Source organism: Musa acuminata, chromosome BXJ2-4 (genome assembly GCF_036884655.1).
Source record: "Musa acuminata AAA Group cultivar baxijiao chromosome BXJ2-4, Cavendish_Baxijiao_AAA, whole genome shotgun sequence".
Classification (NCBI taxonomy): Eukaryota; Viridiplantae; Streptophyta; class Magnoliopsida; order Zingiberales; family Musaceae; genus Musa; species Musa acuminata.
Window position 1 is genome coordinate 46,667,379 of NC_088341.1, and position 21,927 is coordinate 46,689,305.

The 21,927-nt window shown below is 40.1% G+C and overlaps 3 protein-coding genes and 1 pseudogene across 8 annotated transcripts; 2 read left to right on the forward strand and 2 right to left on the reverse strand.

The window, feature by feature from the left end:
• Positions 1 to 1,192: 1,192 nt before the first annotated feature.
• LOC135611301 (protein G1-like1) lies at positions 1,193 to 2,715 on the forward strand. Its single transcript, XM_065106941.1, has one exon. It carries the CDS (start codon positions 1,544 to 1,546, stop codon positions 2,180 to 2,182), a length of 639 nt encoding a protein of 212 aa, XP_064963013.1. The 5' UTR covers positions 1,193 to 1,543; the 3' UTR covers positions 2,183 to 2,715.
• Positions 2,716 to 3,367: 652 nt separating this feature from the next.
• Positions 3,368 to 9,327, reverse strand: LOC103983311 (pentatricopeptide repeat-containing protein At4g21300). Of its 4 annotated transcripts, none has more exons than XM_065106942.1 (5): positions 6,697 to 9,327; positions 5,339 to 5,471; positions 4,205 to 4,272; positions 3,938 to 4,099; positions 3,368 to 3,627 (listed from the first exon to the last, which is right to left on the reverse strand). In XM_065106942.1, the coding sequence occupies exons 1-2, from the start codon at positions 9,286 to 9,288 to the stop codon at positions 5,436 to 5,438; spliced, it is 2,628 nt and encodes an 875-aa protein (XP_064963014.1). In that variant the 5' UTR covers positions 9,289 to 9,327; the 3' UTR covers positions 3,368 to 3,627; positions 3,938 to 4,099; positions 4,205 to 4,272; positions 5,339 to 5,435. The 4 variants fall into 4 exon arrangements, with proteins under 4 accessions (XP_064963014.1, XP_064963015.1, XP_064963016.1 ...); XM_065106943.1 differs by having other exon boundaries at positions 3,709 to 4,099; XM_065106944.1 differs by having other exon boundaries at positions 3,368 to 4,096.
• A 610-nt stretch (positions 9,328 to 9,937) lies between these two features.
• LOC103982223 (uncharacterized) lies at positions 9,938 to 19,167 on the forward strand. 3 transcript variants are annotated; one of them, XM_065106946.1, is made up of 16 exons: positions 9,938 to 10,239; positions 11,275 to 11,468; positions 11,860 to 12,080; positions 13,700 to 13,874; positions 14,252 to 14,335; positions 14,413 to 14,451; positions 14,566 to 14,654; positions 14,729 to 14,963; positions 15,495 to 15,574; positions 15,640 to 15,724; positions 16,498 to 16,629; positions 16,712 to 16,825; positions 17,425 to 17,472; positions 18,308 to 18,392; positions 18,480 to 18,536; positions 18,620 to 19,167. In XM_065106946.1, exons 3-16 carry the CDS (start codon positions 11,860 to 11,862, stop codon positions 18,766 to 18,768), a joined length of 1,593 nt encoding a protein of 530 aa, XP_064963018.1. In that variant the 5' UTR covers positions 9,938 to 10,239; positions 11,275 to 11,468; the 3' UTR covers positions 18,769 to 19,167. The 3 variants fall into 3 exon arrangements, 2 of the variants coding, with proteins under 2 accessions (XP_064963018.1, XP_064963017.1); XR_010486494.1 differs by having other exon boundaries at positions 9,940 to 10,239; positions 14,413 to 14,654; positions 18,620 to 18,928; positions 19,055 to 19,167; XM_065106945.1 differs by having other exon boundaries at positions 9,940 to 10,239; positions 14,413 to 14,654.
• A 588-nt stretch (positions 19,168 to 19,755) lies between these two features.
• Positions 19,756 to 21,747, reverse strand: LOC135609277 (berberine bridge enzyme-like 18; annotated as a pseudogene).
• Positions 21,748 to 21,927: the final 180 nt, after the last annotated feature.

Below are 21,927 nucleotides of genomic sequence, written 5' to 3' on the forward strand. Positions count from 1 at the left end.
AATAAATATGAAGTTGGTGATTCAACCAACTTATTCTTTGGTCATCAATTTGAGACTTGGAAGAGAGAGAGAGAGAGATTTTGGTGGTGGAGAATATATATAAAGCAATCGATCGATTGCGGGAAGCAAAAGTAGTGGAAGTGCCTCTGAACTATCTAAATGATTTGTTTGATCTTATCTCGATATGATTGATACATTTCAGATGAGGAAAGGATACTTTTGGATTTATGAGATTCACATAAACTAATTTTTTGCTCCATAAAGAAGACATGCAGTAATTCAAGCACTACTCTATTAGGAATTAATTACCCATGCATGCATTTGGGGATACTAAAATACATGCCAAATTCGCATAACTAAGCCTCCTTACATTCCAAATCACAAAGAGATTATTTATCTTTGTTATGTTTCATTACGTCTCATCTTTATTTAAATTATTAAATAATATGATAATTAGTATGAATGCAATGTCCAAAAAGACTTCATCTAATCTGTCTATCACCGAACATAGTATCATTTTTGTATAAGCATTTTATACATACTTATACCTCTATACTTATACTCGATTAATATTATTAAAGGAGAACAGTGGAGCTCCGACGCGTGAGAACGAAAGAAAGAGTGTGAGGCACGTGTGGAATTCCCTGCAATAAATTACCGAATTCGTGAATCACGAGCTAACACTAATATTCAAGCATCGTCGATCACGTCAACGACGACAAATGAGATGAATCGTTTGATGGATAGTTACTTGCCGTGAGAAAAATCACGTGTTTGCATGCATCGAGGCAATTTTAATAGTGGTAAGGTCACCGCCACACGCAATGATCGATTGCATCTCCTATCACGCAATTGTGTGTGTGTATATATATATATATATATATATATATATATAATAATAATAATAATAAATAAATAATTTATTATGTCAATTAATTTAATTGAGAAAAAATTTCACAGCTTATCGTAAGATCGCACGTTAATTATTTATTTTTATTAAAAAATTATAAATCAAATATGAATCAAACTACTCATCGATAAGATGATTTGAAGATGTTTTTGGCTTATAGACAAACGTACTATATATTTTTTATTTATACATGTGAATATTTTATTGGAATTGGAGTATAAATAAACGAATCAATTGGGATTTGGTGGAGTCCTTTGGGGGTGAGAGTCTGACAAGCGCCGACCGAGGCCGATGCAGAGGACGTACGTCGACGTAACTCGTGAGTCATTTCCTGACAGGTCAATATATTACTGCATGTAAAAGTAGAAGGTTCGACGCGACACGTTACTCCCATCACCGGTGCCATGCCTCTTCGGTCACATGCTCGTCCCGTCCGCAACGTGGATTCCGCCTTTTCTTCCTGTCTCCCTCCGACCCATCATAAGCGCCTCCTCCTCCTCCTCCATCTCCTCTTCTATGTACTGCAACGTTACGTTCTAGATATATAACAACAGTATGATGTGATTCCAGCTCTCCACCCATCATACTACACACGCGCAGAGCCGCTGGCTGTGCGCCAGAGCGAAGAGAGGGATGGCGGCAGCGGGCAGCGGCGACGGGCGGCCGAGTCGGTACGAGTCGCAGAAGCGGCGGGACTGGAACACCTTCTTGCAGTACCTCAAGGACCACCGGCCGCCGCTGGTGCTGTCGCGGTGCAGCGGCGCGCACGTGCTGGAGTTCCTGCGCCACCTCGACCAGTTCGGGAAGACCAAGGTCCACGCCACCGGCTGCCCCTTCTTCGGCCTGCCCAGCCCGCCGGCGCCATGTCCCTGCCCGCTCCGCCAGGCGTGGGGCAGCCTCGACGCCCTCGTCGGCCGCCTCCGGGCCGCCTTCGAGGAGAACGGAGGCCACCCGGAGGCTAACCCCTTCGGCGCCCGGGCCGTTCGGCTGTACCTGAGGGAGGTCAGGGACTCGCAGGCCAAGGCGAGAGGCATCGCCTACGAGAAGAGGAAGAAGAAGCGGAAGCGGTCGCCGCTTCAGCCCCCTGTCGCGGTGGCGGAGGCGCCGCGCTGCGATCTAAACTCACTGGATTACGACAACATGGACGTCATCCAGTATCTCGTAACCGGCACTAACATGGAGACGATGACCGGTGAAGCCGATACCGGGGTCGTCATGGCAATCATGGGAACACTCGACGCCGCTTTCATGCCATTGCCAGTGTTTCATTAGTCCTCTCGGCCCTCCGCTGACAGCAGACATCTTTATGACTAGTATGTACTTGTACGTGACTCACGGCCACTCTTAAGCTTCTTTGTGAATGAACTAAATAGCTTCTTTTGGAGTCCTTAATTCTTGTACATCAATCAAGCGGTCTCTTCTCCTTGTCTTGATCTTTTCATATAACGAAAGAAAACAGGAAGCAATCATGAAATCAGTGACAGTCAATATGTGATTCGTGGACGTGATTATGATGGTGATGATCAAGCTTGTGATTTATGAAATAGTAGCCAAGTCGCATCGGTAGGGGAAGGAGAAGTGATACATCTGTCGTGAGATCAGCGGATCTGCGCCCTTCGTGCCTGCGAATCCGTGTTCCCCATTAAACTAGCCGCCTGATGCGACGTCGATGGGATGCGTCACTGCGTCACCGCCACGTATTCACTGACCGAACACAAAACATGAAAACGACGCCCTATATTGGTTACTTTACGCGGGCCCCGATGGTCGAACCCGGCACAACCTTTCCGGGGGCAAATGAGACACCGCCCTCAATCCGTACGACGTGGCGCGGTAAGGACCGTCGATCGCGGTCGACGCGACACGATGACTTGCGACAGGTTGGCCTCCACAGGACGCTGCGCACGTGGGGAGGCACAGCATGGCCATCACATGTCACATTCAAACTCTCTCTCACTTGTGGAGACCATATTTTGTGGAAGCTCGCTCGTGTAGACCATTTTGATGGCAACTCTCATTAGCTTTGGATCTCGTGCCAAAAATTCCCGCCATTTTCTATTTTATGTTTTGTGCTTAAAACCCTACATGCAAGCGTTGTCCTACTTCTTAGGTTACGGGCTAGAAGCAGATTTCCAGGAGGAGAATAGGTGGCGAATTGACCATTCAATTATGTTGATTATACATGATGAGGAAATGACTCTTATTATGATATTTTGATTCGATTTAAAAAATTAAAACAGTTATTTAGGTAACAATATTTTATAAATCTATTAGAGAATTTACAAGTATGCATTATTTATGTAAAAAGAATAATGAAGCAGATTTGTGGAGTTATGATGGAGTATAGAAAGGGAAATGCAATCACTCATGAAGAATTAGGTATAATCATGATAGAAAATAAGATGAGAAAGAATAATTTAAGAATATGAGATATAAAGATGATGTAATTAGAAGGAATGAAGAACAACCTAAGAAAATTATATTAGAAACTATAAATAATAAATTAAATATTCTTAATTTAACAAAGAAAACTAGCAACCCGTATAATTAGACATTAGAGTTCCCAAAAATACAAAAAAAAAAAAAAAAACTGTACGCAGAAAGCTACCCGTAACATTAAAATCAAAAGCAACAAAACGTGTACCTTCTGTAGCCATTGTGGAGAACTCGAGCTGGGACAGCTTTAATGCCTGCTTGCTATCATACATCTTTTCTGCCTGCGAAGGAAAATAACCTATTAGGAGACACAAGAAAAATGTGGAAGTTACTAACTATTTCACTCTCGCTCTTGCTAATACTTTTTTGTTTGTTAAGAGCAAGTCCTGTTTTTGGCGTTAGAGAACTGCAAGATGTGCTAACGAAAGAGCTGATACTTATTCCTGCTTACTGCAGGCTCTGGCTAACAAAACTTTTCTGTACTTTGGCACTGAGACTTGAGCGAAGAAGGAAGCTTGGCATGTCTTCATGAAAATGGATAACCGGGTATGGGTCACATTTCATTATACTGAATCAAAACCTTTGAATTACCTTCCCTTAAAGAGTCAAGCCGAAGAGACTTAATGGTCACTGCTAACCGCTTTTATCTCGCAGCTCGAAGTCAAGCAGTAGAAAGCAGGGTGCCAAAATGATTTGATTCAATGTGCTTCAACAGATATGCAGGCTCTTCTACATATGAAGTGGCTGTCTCTTCTAAAAAGGTATACGCAGCATGTCCAAAATGAAACATGAAAATTATTAGTTCAACACCCACTGTGATATGGAAAGAAGAGTTGAATTGGAGCAGATGTTTCTAACCATAGCATAAGACTTCGACTCCAATCCGGGGGTTTCATATCGTCAACATTGTTGGGAATATTCCTTGTCTGCAAATGGATAACAGTACCACTAAATAAGTGCAGGAAATGATGATAAAATTAAGTGTGGAAGAGTTTTATCAGCAGGAATCCACTTGTGCAGATGGTTATCCTTTCAAAAGAATTCACAGAGTGTGCTGGTTGTAACAAGAGTGAACGTCTCCATTTAAAGGCCTGAAAAGAGTTTCTCCACGGCACTGATATGGAAGTCAAAATGATGTCCAGTTGAGCTACTTAATGAAGGTGTATCAGATGCTAGGATTTCAGCTGTGATTATAACATTTTCAACGAAAATAAGAAAAAACCAGGCCTCGGGTCTCCTTTTATCTGGTTTTTCTCTGCTGACTTAAATTAATTTATAACTTGTTATCTCTGTTATCGTTCTATCTTCTAAACCTTTTTGCTATTTACTTTTGAAGGAGCAGGCCCTAATGTTTCCAGGCTGAAATCAATTTGAACAACCCTACCTTTGCTAAAATTTGGACCCTTAAATGTCTAAGGTATTCTCCTTTAAACCAGGGGTACATGAGAAAAGTTTGCATAGTCAACTGTTTTATTTCGGACATCCATTGGTCTCTACAAGATGAGAAGGTTGCTATGTGATTGATCATATTGCTTCAACTTTGTTTTTGACCATGCCCATGTCCAAGAGCATGATGAAACATGTGAGGTTTTATTGAAGTAAACCAATGTTTAGTAAAAGCCAACAATAGTATATATAGCATGCCAAGAAATTTAAGGTCTCTGTTGTGCATCGATCAAAGGTTTATTGGCCTAGGTTCCAATGACAGAAGCCAGAAATCAAAAGACAGAAGACACAATATACTGAGGTACACCAATGAATATCAAAACAATAGAATGTAGAAACATCGAAAACCACCATTTGACTATAAAGCACCATTTTAGGAATCTTATTTCTCTATTTTTGAAGGTATAAAACATGAAGGAATTTGTTTATCATTATTCTCTGACACTAGAAAGAAGTCTTACATAAAGTAACAAAAGTTAAAATTGAATTGCAAACCTCAAACAGCTAGTGTAACTTGTATATACACGCAGTCGTTAAAAAGCTTACCTTTCTGGTTGGATTTGGATCGTGTTATTTTGCCAGTTTCTCTGGAGAAGGTAAAACCGTGCTTACTAGTGCACAGAAGAAGGTAAAACAGTGCAAACTACTGATCAGAAGCATCAGGAGAAACAACGGTGGTCTGCGATGCACACAAAAATATCATGTCACAAACAAAAGATAGCAAGGAAAGCTGGATTCTGAGGATGAACAATTAACAAATATGAACTGAATAATAGACCACTGAGAGAACATGACTGCATATTTCCACATGTCTGAATGCTAGGCTGTATTTAAGGCCTAACTGGTTGGGATCAGCAATAAACCATTCATTGAAAATCAGCAAATATAAAATGTTGGATAAAGAAATGCAAATATTGCATGAAACTTCAATGAAGTCACTGATTAGAGGATTCAATTTAAGGCATTAGATTTCGTGGACCAGCAGATGGATGGAGAAATTCGAAATGTGATTATTTTCTTTCAAGATTTTATCGTGAAAAGTTGGATTAAATATGCACGAGTATAGAGTCTGAGTATCACAAGGAGGTGGAGCCCAAATACAGGTATTTGAGAACAGAAAGAATCAATAATATGGTGTTCATCTGAAGGAACAGAAGTACCCGTGTAGAAGTTCTTACTTTTCCTGATGCCCAAAGGCCAGACGTTTAAAATTATAGATCACTTACTGCACTAGATGCCTTTATTGTCTGTTCATCATCAACATGGTGCCACAAAAATAAAAGAAAAAATTGGCCAAGCTCTTATCTATTATAACTAGGTCTTTCAAACTTGGATATGATAGTTTAATGATTCATAATCCATTCTAAAAACTCAAAAGTTAGATTCTAATACAAGTTTAACAGCAATCACATCTTTAACTAATAAGTTAACATGAATACTCGAAACTAAAGGACCCTAACGAATATCAAATATCGAGGCATACTGCATTTGGGTGCTAAATATCATGATGGATGCCTTTCATTAAGAAGTGAAAGGAAAATATCTCAGAGGTTGCGTCTCACCATGTGAAAAGAAAAAGACAGTCTTATATGCATAGTTTTTAATAGAAAACAGGTTCGTCATCAGTATCTAATATTTATCATGATTTTTTAACTAAATATGGATTACAAGAAATGCAATATGTGCATGATTAAAATTATTCAAAGAGCTAAGTTGGTGAAGCATACTCAAGCTTGACCTAAATGAATAATTTGTAAAATAAGGTGGCCCAAATGTTGAACCTGAACTTCAACAGTGTTTGGGTCATTGAAGTTTGTTGACATTCAGGAAATACCAATTGCTAAGTTAGCTTATTGTGAATTATAATTTGAAAAGAGAAAGGCTATCTGCCATGCATTAAGTACCTGCTCTGAAGCATCCATTTGTAGTGGGAAAATTATGTCTGGCTTGGGAACATAGCCTTCCTCTCTAAGCACTAGGAGGAGACTCTTCAATATGAAGTAGATGCATTCAGAATTGGGGTGAGATTTGTCAGCAGCCACAAACATGTGAGTGATATTGTTGACCACTATCCAGCTATAACCTGGCACTTTCTGTACCCTTCTCTCCTTCATCAAGCTTCGTGCTTTCAGTACTCCCTTCCACCTACCAGCCACAGCATGGATGTTCGATAGAAGCACATAGTAACCAGAATTCTCAGGATCCAGATCAAATAGTTGTTTTGAAGCAAGCTCAGCAATCTCAACATTTCCATGGATCCTACAAGCTCCAAGCACTGTGCCCCATATGCCAGCATCTGGTTTAAATGCCATGCTCTTTATGAGTTTCAGTGCTTTATTTAACTGCCCAGAACGTCCATATAGATCAACCATACAAGCATAATGCTCCATGCGAGCTGCAATTCCATATTGCTCATGCATAGAGTGAAAGAGCCGAAATCCTTCGTCAACTTGACCAGCATGACCACATGCAGATATCAAGGCAAGAAAGGTTATGTGATCGGGCACAAAACCTGCTTCCTGCATCTGCCGAAATAAATCCATGGCATCTTTAATGAGACCATGTGCACCATAGGCAGCAATTACACTATTCCATGATACTTCATTCTTTTCTGTCATTGAATCAAATACCCGACGAGCCAAATCTAAATTTCCACACTTGGCATACATATCTATCAGGGCACTCTCAGCAAATAAGTCTGATCTGATATCACGTTTCATCATGAAACCATGGATCACTTTACCATAATGTAATGCAGGTAGATTTGCACATGCTGATAAGGCAGAAGATATGGTGACACAATCATATTTCATTCCCTCCATTCCCATTTGATGCAAAAGACTCATAGCTTCTTCTGGTTGCCCATTTTGTGCAAAGCTTGCAATCATTGAGTTCCATGCTACTGCATCCCTAATGGGCATCCGAGTGAAAATTTGATGCCCAAGATCAAGCCTGCCACATTTGGTGTACATGTCAATTAGTGCACTTGCCACATAGCACATTCCCTCATATGCATTTTTCAGAATGTAACCATGTAGTTCCTTCCCCAAACTTAGAGCAGCCAAGCAAGAGCAAGCTGGCAAAACACTAGCTAGTGTGATGGGATTAGGCTTCAATTGTGCTTTTAGTAATTGGTGGAACATGTCTAATGCATCACCACTCATCCCATTAAGCACATAACCAGATATCATTGCACTGCAGATAACTACATCCATAGTTCTAGTTGCACCAAAAACCTTCTTTGCCATGAGCGCGTCTTTGCATTTGAAGTATATATCAATCAGTGCACTCTTCAAGAAGGCATCCATAGAGACGTTGTTCCGTATTATATAAGCATGAATCTCTTTTCCTTGTTTCAGACTTGCTGAACCAGAAAAGGCAGGCAAAAAACTTGCCAATGTGATAGAATCTGGCTTGAACCCAGCAACTTGCATCTGGTAGAATAGTTCCAAAGCCTCGCCCACCAGTCCACTCTGAACATACCCAGAAATCATTCCATTCCAAGTGACCAAATCAGTTTGGGGCATCAAACCAAACAACTTCTGCACATCAACCAAGCAGCGACATTTAGAGTACAATGCTAACAACGTGTTAGCCACTGAAGCCTCCAGATCGAAACCAAACTTAATTGCAAGCCCATGAAGCTGCATACCATAATCCAGCATCCCCTCCGAGGCACAAACAGACAAGACGCAAGCGAAGGAAACATAATTGGGTTTAGCATCCGCCATTCTCATGCTGTTGAATAGCAAGATAGCATTTCTTGAATCATGATTCCTCACGTACCCATCGATCATAACATTCCACAAAACACAATCTCTATCGGGCATTTGATCAAACACCTCTCTTGCCTCCTCGATATCATCATTCTCCGCATACATCTTGATCAATGAGCTACCAATAAACACATCAGTTTCCAAACCCATCAAACGAATAGTACCATGAATCAACCTACCCAGCCCAACAGCAGACAAACAGCCAGCAGACTTGATGGCATAAGTGAAGGTATATTTATCCGGATAGGCACCGCCGAACCACATTTTGAAATAGAACAACAGCGCTAGTTCATAGCAACCCATCATGGTAAACCCTCTAATCATCCAATTCCAAGGCAATCGAGAACCCTTCTCGAGCGAAAAGAACACATCTTTGGCGTCCATAAAGCTTCGGCAAAGAACATACATGCCCAAGATTCTACCACCCAACAAGCTATCACGGACGCCGCGGACGACGATTTGGGCGTGAACTTGGCGGCCTTTCCGGAGATCCAGGGGATCATGGCAAGTGCCAAGGATCGAGACGCAACGACCGACAAGATCCTCATCGATGTGAGACGGAGATGGAGAAGAGGACACGCCTTCCCTTTGAGCTACGTCGCCGACGTCGATGGAGTCTACGGCTAATCTTGAGATGGGATTGCAGAATGCGGATGGAAGCTTGGAGCGAAACGCGGAGATCAAAGAAGAAAGCTGGCAGCTCGGACACAAAATTCTCATTGTTGCGATGGCGCCGAGAAAGGAAGGGTAAATATGCGGGAAAAGGGCCAAATACTTACCGGGTTATCGGGTTATAGATTTACCAACATCTCTGACCCGTCTCTGGCGGACGCGGTCGCGTGCGATGTGTACTTATGATTCAGGTGGTCGGCACAGTGTCTTTATGATTCTTGTTGAGCTCCGTGATTTGAGCTGGTCTGGTTGTCGTCTTCATCAAAAAGGTGGCTCGTGCCCGCTTCATTGCGGCAATCGCTCTGCCTTGTCTCTCGCTCTCTCTATATCTATCGGGTTATCGGGTTGTCTATATCCCAACATCTCTGACCCATCCGTAAGATGGATGCGATCGCGTGTGCTGTGTACTTTCATTCGGGTTATCGTTCACTGTCTTTAAGATTCGCGTTGAGCTCCATGATTTAAGCCGATTTGGTTGTCGTCTTCGTTACGGGAATCCTTCCGCCTTTTCTCTCTCTCTCTCTATTTATATATATATACATATATATATATATGTATGTATATATATGTCGGGTTATCGGGTTTTCGATTTGCCCCATCTCTAACCCATCTGAAGATGGATATATATATATATATATATTTGCCCCATATATATGTCGTGCACTATGTCTTTAAGATTGCTGTTGAGCTCCGTGAATTGAGCTGATCGAGTTGTCTTTTTCGTCAACGAGGCAGCTCGTGCCCGCTTCGTTACGGCAATCGCTCCGCCCTCTCTGTCTCTCTCTCGTTACTTCTGCCTACCCGGAGCGCGTTTGGACCACCAGGGTGGGCCGCCCTCGGCTCCCCGATTCGACGCGTACACGACAGAGGGGACTTTCCCCACGCCACGCCGCGCCGCCCAAGCTTCACCTGTTGCCGCCGTGCGAGGCGATCATGTCCGCGCGGAATCCGCCTCTCCGGAGGAGGACTTGAAGGATTTGAGAGGAAGGAAGGGATGTGGTAAGGATCCTCTTTGATGATTTTTTAAATTGATCTCTATTGAAAAATCGATGTTGCAACGATCGTTCTCTGTTGTAAAATGATCAAACAAATTTGCTTATAAAAATTTATTTAGCTTGTTGATTTGAATAAATATTTTATTTTCACGTGAGATTTTATTTTTTTATTTGAATATAAAAATCAGTGCAAACATATATTTCTTATGACAATATCATATGATTAACACATTAGCTTTATTTTAATTATTTGATAATACTTTTATGTATTGCTCGTATAGTATAGTCTGTTTAGTTATTTAAAAAAATATTGCCTCATGTATAATTATTTTAATCATGGCTTGCTATACAAAATAAAAGAAAAAAATGAAAAGATAATTTTTTTAAATATATTTATGTATAATTTAAAGTTATTTATTTTATAATTCTCTTGTCTAAATTTATGTTTTATCGTAAATTGTAATAGCGATAAACATTCAGAACTACGAAGGGACGACTTTTAAGTCTATAAAAATCAAAAAAATATGATAATATAAGTTATACTCGATAATAGTTTTCATAAAAAACTAAAAAATATTTTATTTACAGATGTTGATCATCATAAAATCATGAAAACAAGCATGACGAAGTTGATCTCATTAGATTTATTTTGCACCAGAGTTGAATAAAAGATGATATATTATCTGATAGGTGACATGAAAATAATATGTAACGAGTAGAAAAGAGAGAGAGAAAAAAAAAAGTAAATGATTCAAGCACACGAATTATTCTTTGTTATATATGTTGATTTAATTATGTGAGATGCATGTAATTTTAATTGTAATTTTTCACTTTGGACAATTATGAGCTGAGCTGATTCAGAAACTTGAAATTGGATTTAAACCAAATTATTTTGGGTCGTGACAATAAATATTTACTTTATCACTGCTCCTATACGGAGGATACATATGCAAATATAATATCTTCAAAGACTAATACGTAAATATTTACTTTATCATGTACTATTTAAAATATACGTCTGTAAGGGGTGTTTATGCAGAAAAGCCATGAGCGAGAAAAGAGTGATGTATCCAAGTCTTGCGGTGAGAAAAGGGCTAAACATGGCGTCGATCGCGTCGTGGGAGGAAGGTGGAGAGAAAGCGGTCCAAGAGTCAAAGCGAAGCTGGTGAGATCGAATCAGTGTGCTCCGCGAGGGCCTAGAAGTTTCAATCTACTGACGACTTCGAGATCCAGGTAGGTTTCCTTCCCGCTCTCGACTGCTGCATCTTGGTGTTCTCGTGGTCGATGGATGCGGCGATTCCAGAAGTTCTCTAGATCTCTGCTGTTTCTAGGGCTAAATTGGTGACGTAGAAGGTGAATTTGGAAGTATTAGGAAGTCGAGGGGTTCTTTTGAGTGGCACCTCTGTGTTTCTTTTCTGGAATTTCGTTAGCACATAGGTTTTCTATTGCTGCATGCTTTCCGTTGTGCGCAAATAGAGAGAGGAGAGTTCTTTGTTCTGTTGAAATATTGTAAATCTTGGTTTCTATCTGGTTGAGAAACACAGTGTCTGTGGTTTATGATTCAGTCTTCCGATCGGAAATAATGCATTTGCTTTTGGAAATGTTGTGGTGGTTGTGATCGAAGATGGATGCCGCTAGAAACTGGTTTCATAAATTGCAACCTAGAGGGGAGAAACTCAAGCCTGGAACGGCGAAGAAGGAAGCAGGAAGTGCCAAGGATATGCAGAAGCCTCCGGTTGATGAGGCACCTTCGAACATCACGAAGCAGAAGGTAGCTGCCGCAAAGCAATATATCGAGAACCATTACAAGGCCCAGATGAAGTCCTTGCAAGATCGAAAGGAGAGGTGATTCTTTCTAACATATATATATATATATATATATATTATATTTTTTTTTTTTTTTGAACTTCCCGTTTATGGAGCTACAATTAGCATTAGGTGTTTAAACCACTGATCACGCAGTTGTAAGTTAACTCATATTTTGCGTCTCATCCCGTGAAGCCCATTCCCAGTTTTGTTGCTTCACTAGCTTGAGTGAACTGGATGATGTGAACCATGCATTTTGTGGGAAGGCTTGGCAAACTCCATTAGGTGCAAACTGTCCATCGTTACATATCGGTATGCATCAAACAGAGCTGACATTATATATAAATGGGAAATATATGTTGTCATTCACAGTGTGCGTGGGAAGTGTATCTTGCTTAAGCAAGTGCACCAAATGTGCTGATGACTAGTATTAACAATTGACTATCTAGCCTGCACGAGGCTATTAATTAGCTAGAAAAAATTATCACCCTTTTACCTTTGAGGAAAACTGTTATGATCTGCTGAGGTATCCATTTACATCACTAATAATCACATCCATTTCATTTTGGTAACTTCGTTCTTTTCCATTAGCAGTCTTAGGTGAACTTCCTCTCCGTTTTAATACCTGAAGCTTTTCTTTCTCACGTTGAAGCTTCTGTTTATAATTAGCTATAAGGTCCCACCTATTGGGGTCAGCTACATGGAGCTTCTGTGGCCATTGCATGCTTCGGAGGGCAATGTCACTAAATAAACTAATTGACGCCTCCAGTTTTCTTCACATTACTCATACTAAATGATCCATCTAGTTTAGCTGGTTCATCCATAGGTCTCATTGACTTTGTATCATCAATTGTACTAATAGTTGCATTTGGTAAATATTACACGTGTTATTGTCTCCTTTGCATGCTAGAAACATTACATGCAATGTTTTGTCCTTTAAATACTAGAAATATAATTTTGAATCGAAAAGTGATATGCCTCTGGCTGATAATGATATCTGGTTATGGCTCATCTGCAATTGATTTCCTTGTTTATTTTGTTTAAGTAAGATGGTTTCAAGAGTTCTTTATAATTCTTGTTAACAATTTGAAGTTCAGGCAACCTGTTCTGTAAGTGCTTGCCTTCCTGCCTCCCATATGTTATCTCCAACTTGTTAACAGAGTTTTTCCTTAAGCTTTGTTCATCATAACCTTCCATTATTTGTGTTGAGTGCTTGCTGAAGTCCTTACAAACTATGTTTATGCTCATTTTTTTACATATTTAAATGATTGGTTTTTTATTCTACTCAAACTACATGCTCATCACCTTGTACACCATACCTGATGAGTGTTTGAATTCTTTGACTCTCTGAAGTGTCAAAAAGACATTATGGATTTTGCAAATATTGCAGGTCTTGTAAAGTGCTGTTCTTATTTCATATATATTTCTTTTCCTGCTTTTTTCAGTTCCTATGCTGTGATACTTCAGGACTTGTTGGAATATTGACATTCAAATGATAATTAAATTGCTTTTATTCTTTGTTCTCTTAATCAAGTGTTGCTTTTATTATCTATCACATTTGAATATAGACTTTATCCTAATTTTAACACCATAACCATCATTATTCATGCCTTCTTCACTCAACATTTCTTTTCCACTTAATGGGATGGTAATTTCAGGCGCTGGATCCTGGAGAGGAAGCTTGCTGCTGCAGAAGTTTCTGAAGAAGAGCAGCACAATTTGCTGAAGAATTTAGAGAAAAAAGAAACAGAATATATGCGTCTTCAAAGGCATAAAATGGGAGTGGATGATTTCGAACTTCTGACCATTATTGGCAGAGGGGCATTTGGAGAGGTTATTTTATGCTTAACTTCTCACTTTTACCGCTGCATAGTCTGTTGTTGGATATTTTTGGTGAAAATTCTATCTTCAACATCATCATATATGTTTTCTTGTTTCAGATTGAAGAATATATAGACCTTTTGAAGCACAACTAAGCCCCAAATTTTAGGAAAAGCGATTGTTGTTACCAATGTTGTACGGTTTAATCTGATAACTTTTCAGGGACTAACCTGATTATAAACTAGCAAGATAATTAAAGTTTACCAAACAAAAGAATGTATACATGTCACTTTTCAGAGATTACTTTATTTCACACTTTTGTTTTGTTTATCATAACTTTATTGCCTGCCTGATAGGAATATTGATCAGGCTTTATCATAATTATGCAGGTCAGACTTTGTAAAGAGAAAACAACTGGGCATGTATATGCAATGAAAAAACTTAAAAAGTCTGAAATGCTTCGTAGGGGTCAGGTATGGGTAATGGTCATTCATTTACTATTTTTTTTGTTTATTTTACAATCTACTGACAATTTATCTATCCTTTGTAGGTGGAGCATGTGAAAGCTGAAAGAAACTTGCTTGCAGAGGTGGATAGTTCTTACATTGTCAAACTCTACTTTTCTTTTCAAGACGAAGAATATTTATATCTTATCATGGAGTATCTTCCTGGGGGTGACATGATGACTTTACTCATGCGTAAGGATACATTGACAGAGGACGTGGCCAGATTTTATGTTGCAGAAACAGTATTAGCTATTGAATCCATTCATAAACATAATTACATTCACAGGTATGCTTTTCAAGTTATATATGTTTTCTCTCTCCTTTAATGACACAGAATCAATATTGTTTTTATCTTGATAGGGACATCAAACCAGACAACTTATTGTTAGATCGAAATGGTCACATGAAGCTATCAGATTTTGGGTTGTGCAAACCTCTGGATAGTAGTAGTTTTCCCAATCTTAATGAGCCTGATTATTCAACAGGAAGAAATGTGAAGCATGTTCTGGATGATAAGCGATCTAATGTCTCTCCTGCTCCTAGGCGTACTCAACAGGAACAATTGCAACACTGGCAAAAGAACAGAAGGATGTTGGTAATATTCATCATTAAATATTTTATTTAAGAATCGCTGATTGGCCTTGTGCATCATACTGTTTAAGTGGATTTATCGATTACTCAATGCTGTTTCTGATAAATACATGGATATGATTGTATCTTTTTTATCTACTTGAATGATTAGAATAGGCATACTCCGAGAGCAATTTTCTGTACAAATTGTCTGAAGAAGAACATTGCATTATGTGTAAACATGAAAGCCTGATCCTCTTTTTGGGATATGCTTTGAATATTTATTTTTGTCGTATTAGTTACTGGCTAAAATTGGAGGTATACTATGTCATTAGACAAATCATTTGGTCACTTGTATCAATTTATCAGTTTAGCAAGAATAAAGTTTTACTCTTTTCACTACTTATTTCTACCTTATCATTTGAAATATAAAACTTGACACTTTGTCTTTGGTCTGAAACCTGTCACAATTTTTGCTTCCATGTTTAGCGGAGATATTTTAGCATCATCTTCATGCTAGCACATTCTTATTGTGTATGTTCTTTTCTGTATTTAGGCTTACTCAACTGTTGGCACACCTGATTACATTGCTCCAGAAGTTCTGCTTAAGAGAGGATATGGAATGGAGTGTGACTGGTAAGTTTCTTTATGTTTCTATTTGGAGTATATTTGAATGTCCTGTTCATTTTCTGTTTCTTTAGGTGGTCTCTTGGAGCAATTATGTACGAGATGCTTGTGGGTTACCCACCATTTTATTCTGAAGATCCAATGTCAACATGTAGAAAGGTATGTTAACTGCAATGAAAATTCCAGATTTCTATGAGTCTATTGGAAGACATTTTGGTCAGTATAATTGATTTTTATTTTCATTGGGTTTGAAATCACGGATCTGATTCTAGATCTCCAGTGTACTTGTTTTTGGTATAGTAGTTTGTGGCTTTGGTTTGCACATCCATTGAACTTCACTTAGATAAGTAGGCTTTTTGTTATGAAAAAGGGTATACACATACTGCAGATTCTCTACTTTGAGCTGTCATTCTGAGATGGACATCTAAAGATTTAACCTACAATGTTGCCCTCTCATGCTTGTAGGATGTTATTTATCTTTACTTGATAGGCCTGTATTAGTTAGCTCGGGACTGCTTTTAGAACATACTTAGAACCTCCCTACTTTACCCTTTGAAATTAGCCCTGGTTGGCCTTATAAGTAATTTGAATTACTCATGGTAATAGGATATAATTTCATCTTAACTCATGAGAATGGACTATCGTTTCATTTTGCAAGTATATTGAATTACTCGTGCAATAGGTTATCGTTTTAGTTTCTGGATTTACCTCATTGCCAATCTTTTGCTTCGAGGACAATGGGTTAATATACCAATTCTCAATTAATTTGCGTTAACTAACCTGCAATCATTGGTTAGCTGTAACAGACTTAGACATTTTTTTTGTTAAATTGCATATGAGAAATTAGTCTTGATCTAGGACTTACAATAAACTGTTTTAGCACGTTAGTGTTAGTTTCTTTCTCTTATTGTTTGTTAACTTCTATTTTACAGATTGTAAATTGGAGAAACCACTTAAAGTTTCCTGAAGAGGCTAAGCTCTCACCTGAAGCTAAAGATCTTATCAGCAGGCTTCTGTGCAATGTAGAACATAGACTTGGGACAAAGGGTGCTCATGAAATAAAGGTCTGAACTTTCGAAATATCTGTGTCTGCCTGTTTATATACCATCTGTGGACAATTTGTTTTAGTATCATGGTCTGTTTCAGGCACATCCATGGTTTAAAGGCATTCATTGGGAGAGACTATACCAGATGGAAGCTGCTTTCAAACCAGAGGTTAATGATGAGTTGGACACTCAAAATTTTGAGAAGTTTGAGGAGGTACGCCAATTTTAAAAGCCTACTCTCATTGTAAAGTTAGCTCATTAGCAATTAGAATTTATATTACTATATGAATAAACTTAGCATGCAACGATTGTAATTAATTCCTATCTGCTTCACCGTTTTGTGATGTTCTCCTAGTGTTTGTATGAACTTTGTTTTTGCTTCTGTCACTTTGATGACGGACAGCACCCTTGCTGTGTGTCTCTTTGCTCCTTTGGTACACCATTAACTTACCAAGGAAAACCTTACATTAGAACTTGTGTTATCATGATTCAGCACTAACGACCTCTAAATGGTGTCTCTTTGAGCCTTGTATCATGTGTTGTTTAGGTATAAGGAAACTGAACACTGAAAATTGCGTTGGATGACAATGAAGAAAATTGTTGTTGTGCGTGACAATATAAGTAATATTTTTTTTAGAGCTGATAAATTTGTTTACGGTGATTGAAAAGTAGACCATTTTTGTGCTTGTCTAATTGTATTAGGAAGCCATTGTTGACTTAAAAATGAATTTTTAAAGATTAGTTAGCATCCTTTGGAGGCATATCTTCATACTCATTGCTTGAATACTCTAATTGACCTGCATCATGATGCAGACTTCAGGTTCAGTTCAAACTTCTTCAAAATCTGGCCCGTGGAGAAAGGTATGCCTTTGCTGTGTGGTCTCCAATAAATTTCATATTTTCCTTACAGGGTTATACATTACAGTTGATCAAGATTGTTGTACTTGTGCTATTGAATGCTGATCCTCTCTGCATAATTACGAATTGTTATGGCTGCTTAATGTTCTCTGAAAGACAGTTTTGATCTTTGGCATTCAGATGTTGTCATTGCTTTCGGCAGTAACTGCTGAACATTCTAAAGAGTCTATTATGACTTTCTTGTCTGAAACAGAAGCTATCCATTCTGATTTGAATTTCAAACATAGTCTTTTCACTACTAAATGTGAAGGTTCAGCCTATACTTTGGTAGGACCTATTTGTTGAATGCTTACCAGAACAAACCACCATATTATTCGTGTCTAGTGTATTTCTTATTTGTGAAGCAGCAGCAATATGGTACAATTAGTGAAGAACCCAGAGGGTGAAGCTGGATTTTAAAGTATAAGTTTTGCCGAGGATATCTTAACAATATCTATACTGTCGATCATTCTCGACTGATTGATGCAGATGTATCTAAGAGATAATTAGGCTGTGATTGTCTTGAACCAAGGTGATCTTTCTGGGATCTTATGAGTTATGACACTATGTGAAAAATCCAATCAAATTTAAGCTAAACAGAATGAGGATCTGGTCATATTATACTAGGATTTTCAATATATATCTGAAAATTTAGGAAGTATAGAATATGTAGGTACATATCCAAAAAATTATTTGGCTGTTAGCTTAACTGCACTTTATCTTGCTAATAACAGCATGAAGTTTTATTCAAATTGCATTATGTAAAATATAACTGATAATTGATTCTCCTGTTTTACAGATGCTTCCATCTAAGGATGTCAACTTTGTGGGTTATACGTACAAAAATTTTGAAATTGTAAATGACGATGGAGTTTCGGGGATTGGTTGTTCCCTCTTTATACCTCCAATTTTCACAATTGTTTTATTTTGTCAATTCTCTGACAGTTATTTTATGTGTCTTTTACGTGCAGCTGAGCTAAAGAAAAAGAGTAATAAGCCAAAGAGGCCAACGATCAAATCATTATTTGGTAATGATCTTTACTAATTTCTCCGATTTACTAGTTGGGTTCGAATATATGAGATCCATTGCCCTATTCATGCCATTGTGCAGACATGGATACAAGTGCTACTCCAAATCAGCCCGTCCAAGGAAGTTTTCTCAAACTGTTACCTACACAGATGGAGGTACCTGAAAGCCTCGAGTCATCCTCTCAGTCCAGCAGTTCTTCTCTGGATCAACCCCAATCTCGAAATAGATAGCACTAAGAGCTCCATGATCTGCTTGTTAATAGCTAAAACAACCAAGGAGGACATCGGCTTGGTTCCTGTGCTATCTTTTCCATCATTGTGTACATAGAAAGGGGCAGCGCAGAGCCATCGGCTTGGTTACCTGTAAATTTGTGGTTCTGATCACATGAAGGTTTCTTTGGATTCTTTAATTTTTGCAACAATGGATTTGATATGACATGAAGAATGGTCATCGTAATGTGATTTAACTACTGATAACAGATGGTTTCCTCTGATTTGTGCATCATCTGAAATGTAGGTTTTTGTCGATGTAAAAGGACAATCGATATCTTTTGTACAACTTCTTCAGATTGTGCAAGAAGCAACACATGGATTGCGAGGTATCACATAATGAAGATTAATGCTTTCTCAGGTGGACTATAGTTTTAGTTAGTTTGATAATTATATATTCTCTTTAACAATATTCTTTTATATCTCTGTTTAGTGCTAGTGAAGTCAACTTCAAGTTCATGTCTGTATTTAGACAAAAATTATGAAGCAATTCTTTTTATTTGCATTATGCTTTGTCTTTAGTTGCCGTATCATCTCTCATTTCAAGTTCTGGTTTCCTTTCGTCTTATTGTTTCTGTTATTTTCAGAATTCTCTCGTCGAACTCAACTTTCTGTATCTCCACCTTGTAATATTGAAGTGATATGGAAGTGCCGCAATGTTTGCATGCTATAGATGTTATGCAAATACTGTTGTATGAGATGACACGAACATTTTGCATGCTATAGATGTTGTGTTCTCTGCAAGTTTGATATATTATTAGTGCATGAGCCCTTTCTTTATTTTTGGTTGCTAAGAACAGCACTCCATTTTTTATTTTTTGACTTCAATTATAATTCCATTTGGCTGTAGCTTGAAGCTTTTGACTGTCAATCATCTAATGCATTCATAGCAGCACCGAGTTATAAGACAAAGTACCTTCAAATGAAACCTTTTGACTCAAGTCTGTGTTAAGCAGAAAAAGGTGGGATGCTTTGTTCATTCCAAAAGTAACTCTCTGGATCAACTTGAGCCTTCACTTTTGCAAGCCTCTCAAAGTAGTTCAAGAAGTACTTCCTTCCCCAGGCAGTAGCTTGGCTGCAACACGTCCTTCCTTCCTCGCTACTGCTTCCCAAGTCGATGTCTCTGTAGTTTAGGTAAGCAGCCCTTGGGTTCCTCGACACATGAGGAGACATGTACTCATGGAAACTCCTCATCCACTCCAAGTGCCTCTCGCTCGCTGCCTCCTCTCCCTCCATCCATCTAATGAAGTACTGTATGTTAAAGAGATTTCCCTTCCTGTGAGGGAAGACAATAGCAGTCTCAGCTATCTCATCCATCCTCCCTCCCCATGGCTCCATGATCATCACCACCGGCTCGTCCTTGGCCTCCGCCATGAACCTCCATATCCCCTTCCATCCCTTCTCAGAGATGGGCTTCCTCACGAAGTCGGATTTAGCCTTGAAGGAGCTGCTGTTGTACTGCGGCCTCATCTCCAACAACATGGTCCAGTTCATGTCGCTGTAGCCTGCAAAATACGCAGCGGACTCCATCCAACTCACCTCACTGCAGTGCTCGGCCTCCGCTCCCAGCTCAGAGAAGCTCTCGTTCATCACCGAGAGCAGTTCCCGCTGCCGGCCGAGGAACATGCCCGGGAATGTAACTCGGATGGTGCGCTTTCCCAGCGCTGTTGCGTCGTCGTCGGCCACCGCGATGGCCCTGATCAGCAGGTCGTCGACGAGCTTGGGTGCGACGTGCTGCCACCTCTCCACCAGCTTCGTCGCACCCTGTTTGAGGGTTCTGCTGATGCTGAACACTGTGACTTTGGGTGGTACGTTGACTAATCTGATCTTGTAGTAGATGACGACGCCGAGGCTGGCGGCCCCGCCGCCTCTTATGGCCCAGAAAAGGTCCTCCCCCATGGACGCCCGGTTCAGGAGCTCGCCCTTCGCGTCGACCATTAGAGCGTCGACGATGTTATCTGCGGCTCTCCCGTGCTTCTCATCATCATCCCGATCCCGCCCCCGCTGAACTGCCCCCCGACGCCGACGGTGGCGCAAGTGCCGGCAGGGAACCCCGCGTTCCTGTTCTTCGCAGCGATGCTGTAGTAGACCTCGCCGACGGTCGCGCCAGCCCCCACCCACGCCGTGCTTCCGTCGGCGTCGACGGTGACAGACCGGAGGTTGGACAGGTCGAGGATGGCGAAAGGGCCACCGGCGGAGACGTAGGACAAACCTTCGTCATCGTGGCCCCCGCTGCGGACCCTGATCCGGAGGCCGTGGCCCCTGCCGCAGGCGACGGCCGCCTGGACGTCGGCGGGCCCGGCCGAGCGGACGATGAAGGCGGGCTTGGTGGCGGCGGCGGAGAGGAACCTGGTGTTCTGGATGGAGGAGCGGAGGATGGTGTCATAGGAGGTGGTGTTGGGGGTATAAATGAGCTGCGTGGAGGTCTCGGAAGACCCAGTTCGATTGAGAAAGCAATGCAGGAAGCTTTCACTTGGACTGTTACCATCGTTAAGGTTTCCTGCAACCGATGCAAGGGTTGTGAGCAGGTGAAGAGAGAAGATGATGCTGTTGGCTGCCATTCTCATCTCCACTTGCGTTGCAGTGACTATGGCCTTGCATGGATACATATAGCTACAAGACGATGCCATGGGAGTCGTGGAAGAGCAAATCGAGGAGATTCTTCGAAACAAAAAAGCAATATTTCTGCAGCTTCCCACCTGCCTTGGAAATGCTTTTCGATGACTCAGAACTAAGCTTCTTGGTGAAGATGATGGAATGCAACTCGATCATCTTAGCGGTGACTGACACCAGAAGAAGCTTAAAATATATTCCCAGCATTCACAGCTTGATACAATGCAGAGTCATCATGCATGTTTCTTTTGCTTTGGCATTGTCTGGTTAGAACAAGAAGAACAAAGTTGCAGGATCTGACCATTTTCTTCTGACCAAAGCATCTATACTGAGAAGATCTGTTGTTTATGGCATGAAGTCCATTCCAAGAAGTAGTAAGAGACTGAGTGAGAGTTACGTGAAACCATGCATTCAAAGTGTCATATCTCCATTCAGAAATGCTATATGGACCATAAGAGTAGGCTGGTGAAATTAAGCTGCATCTCCGATCTTAAAAGCTTAAAGGAA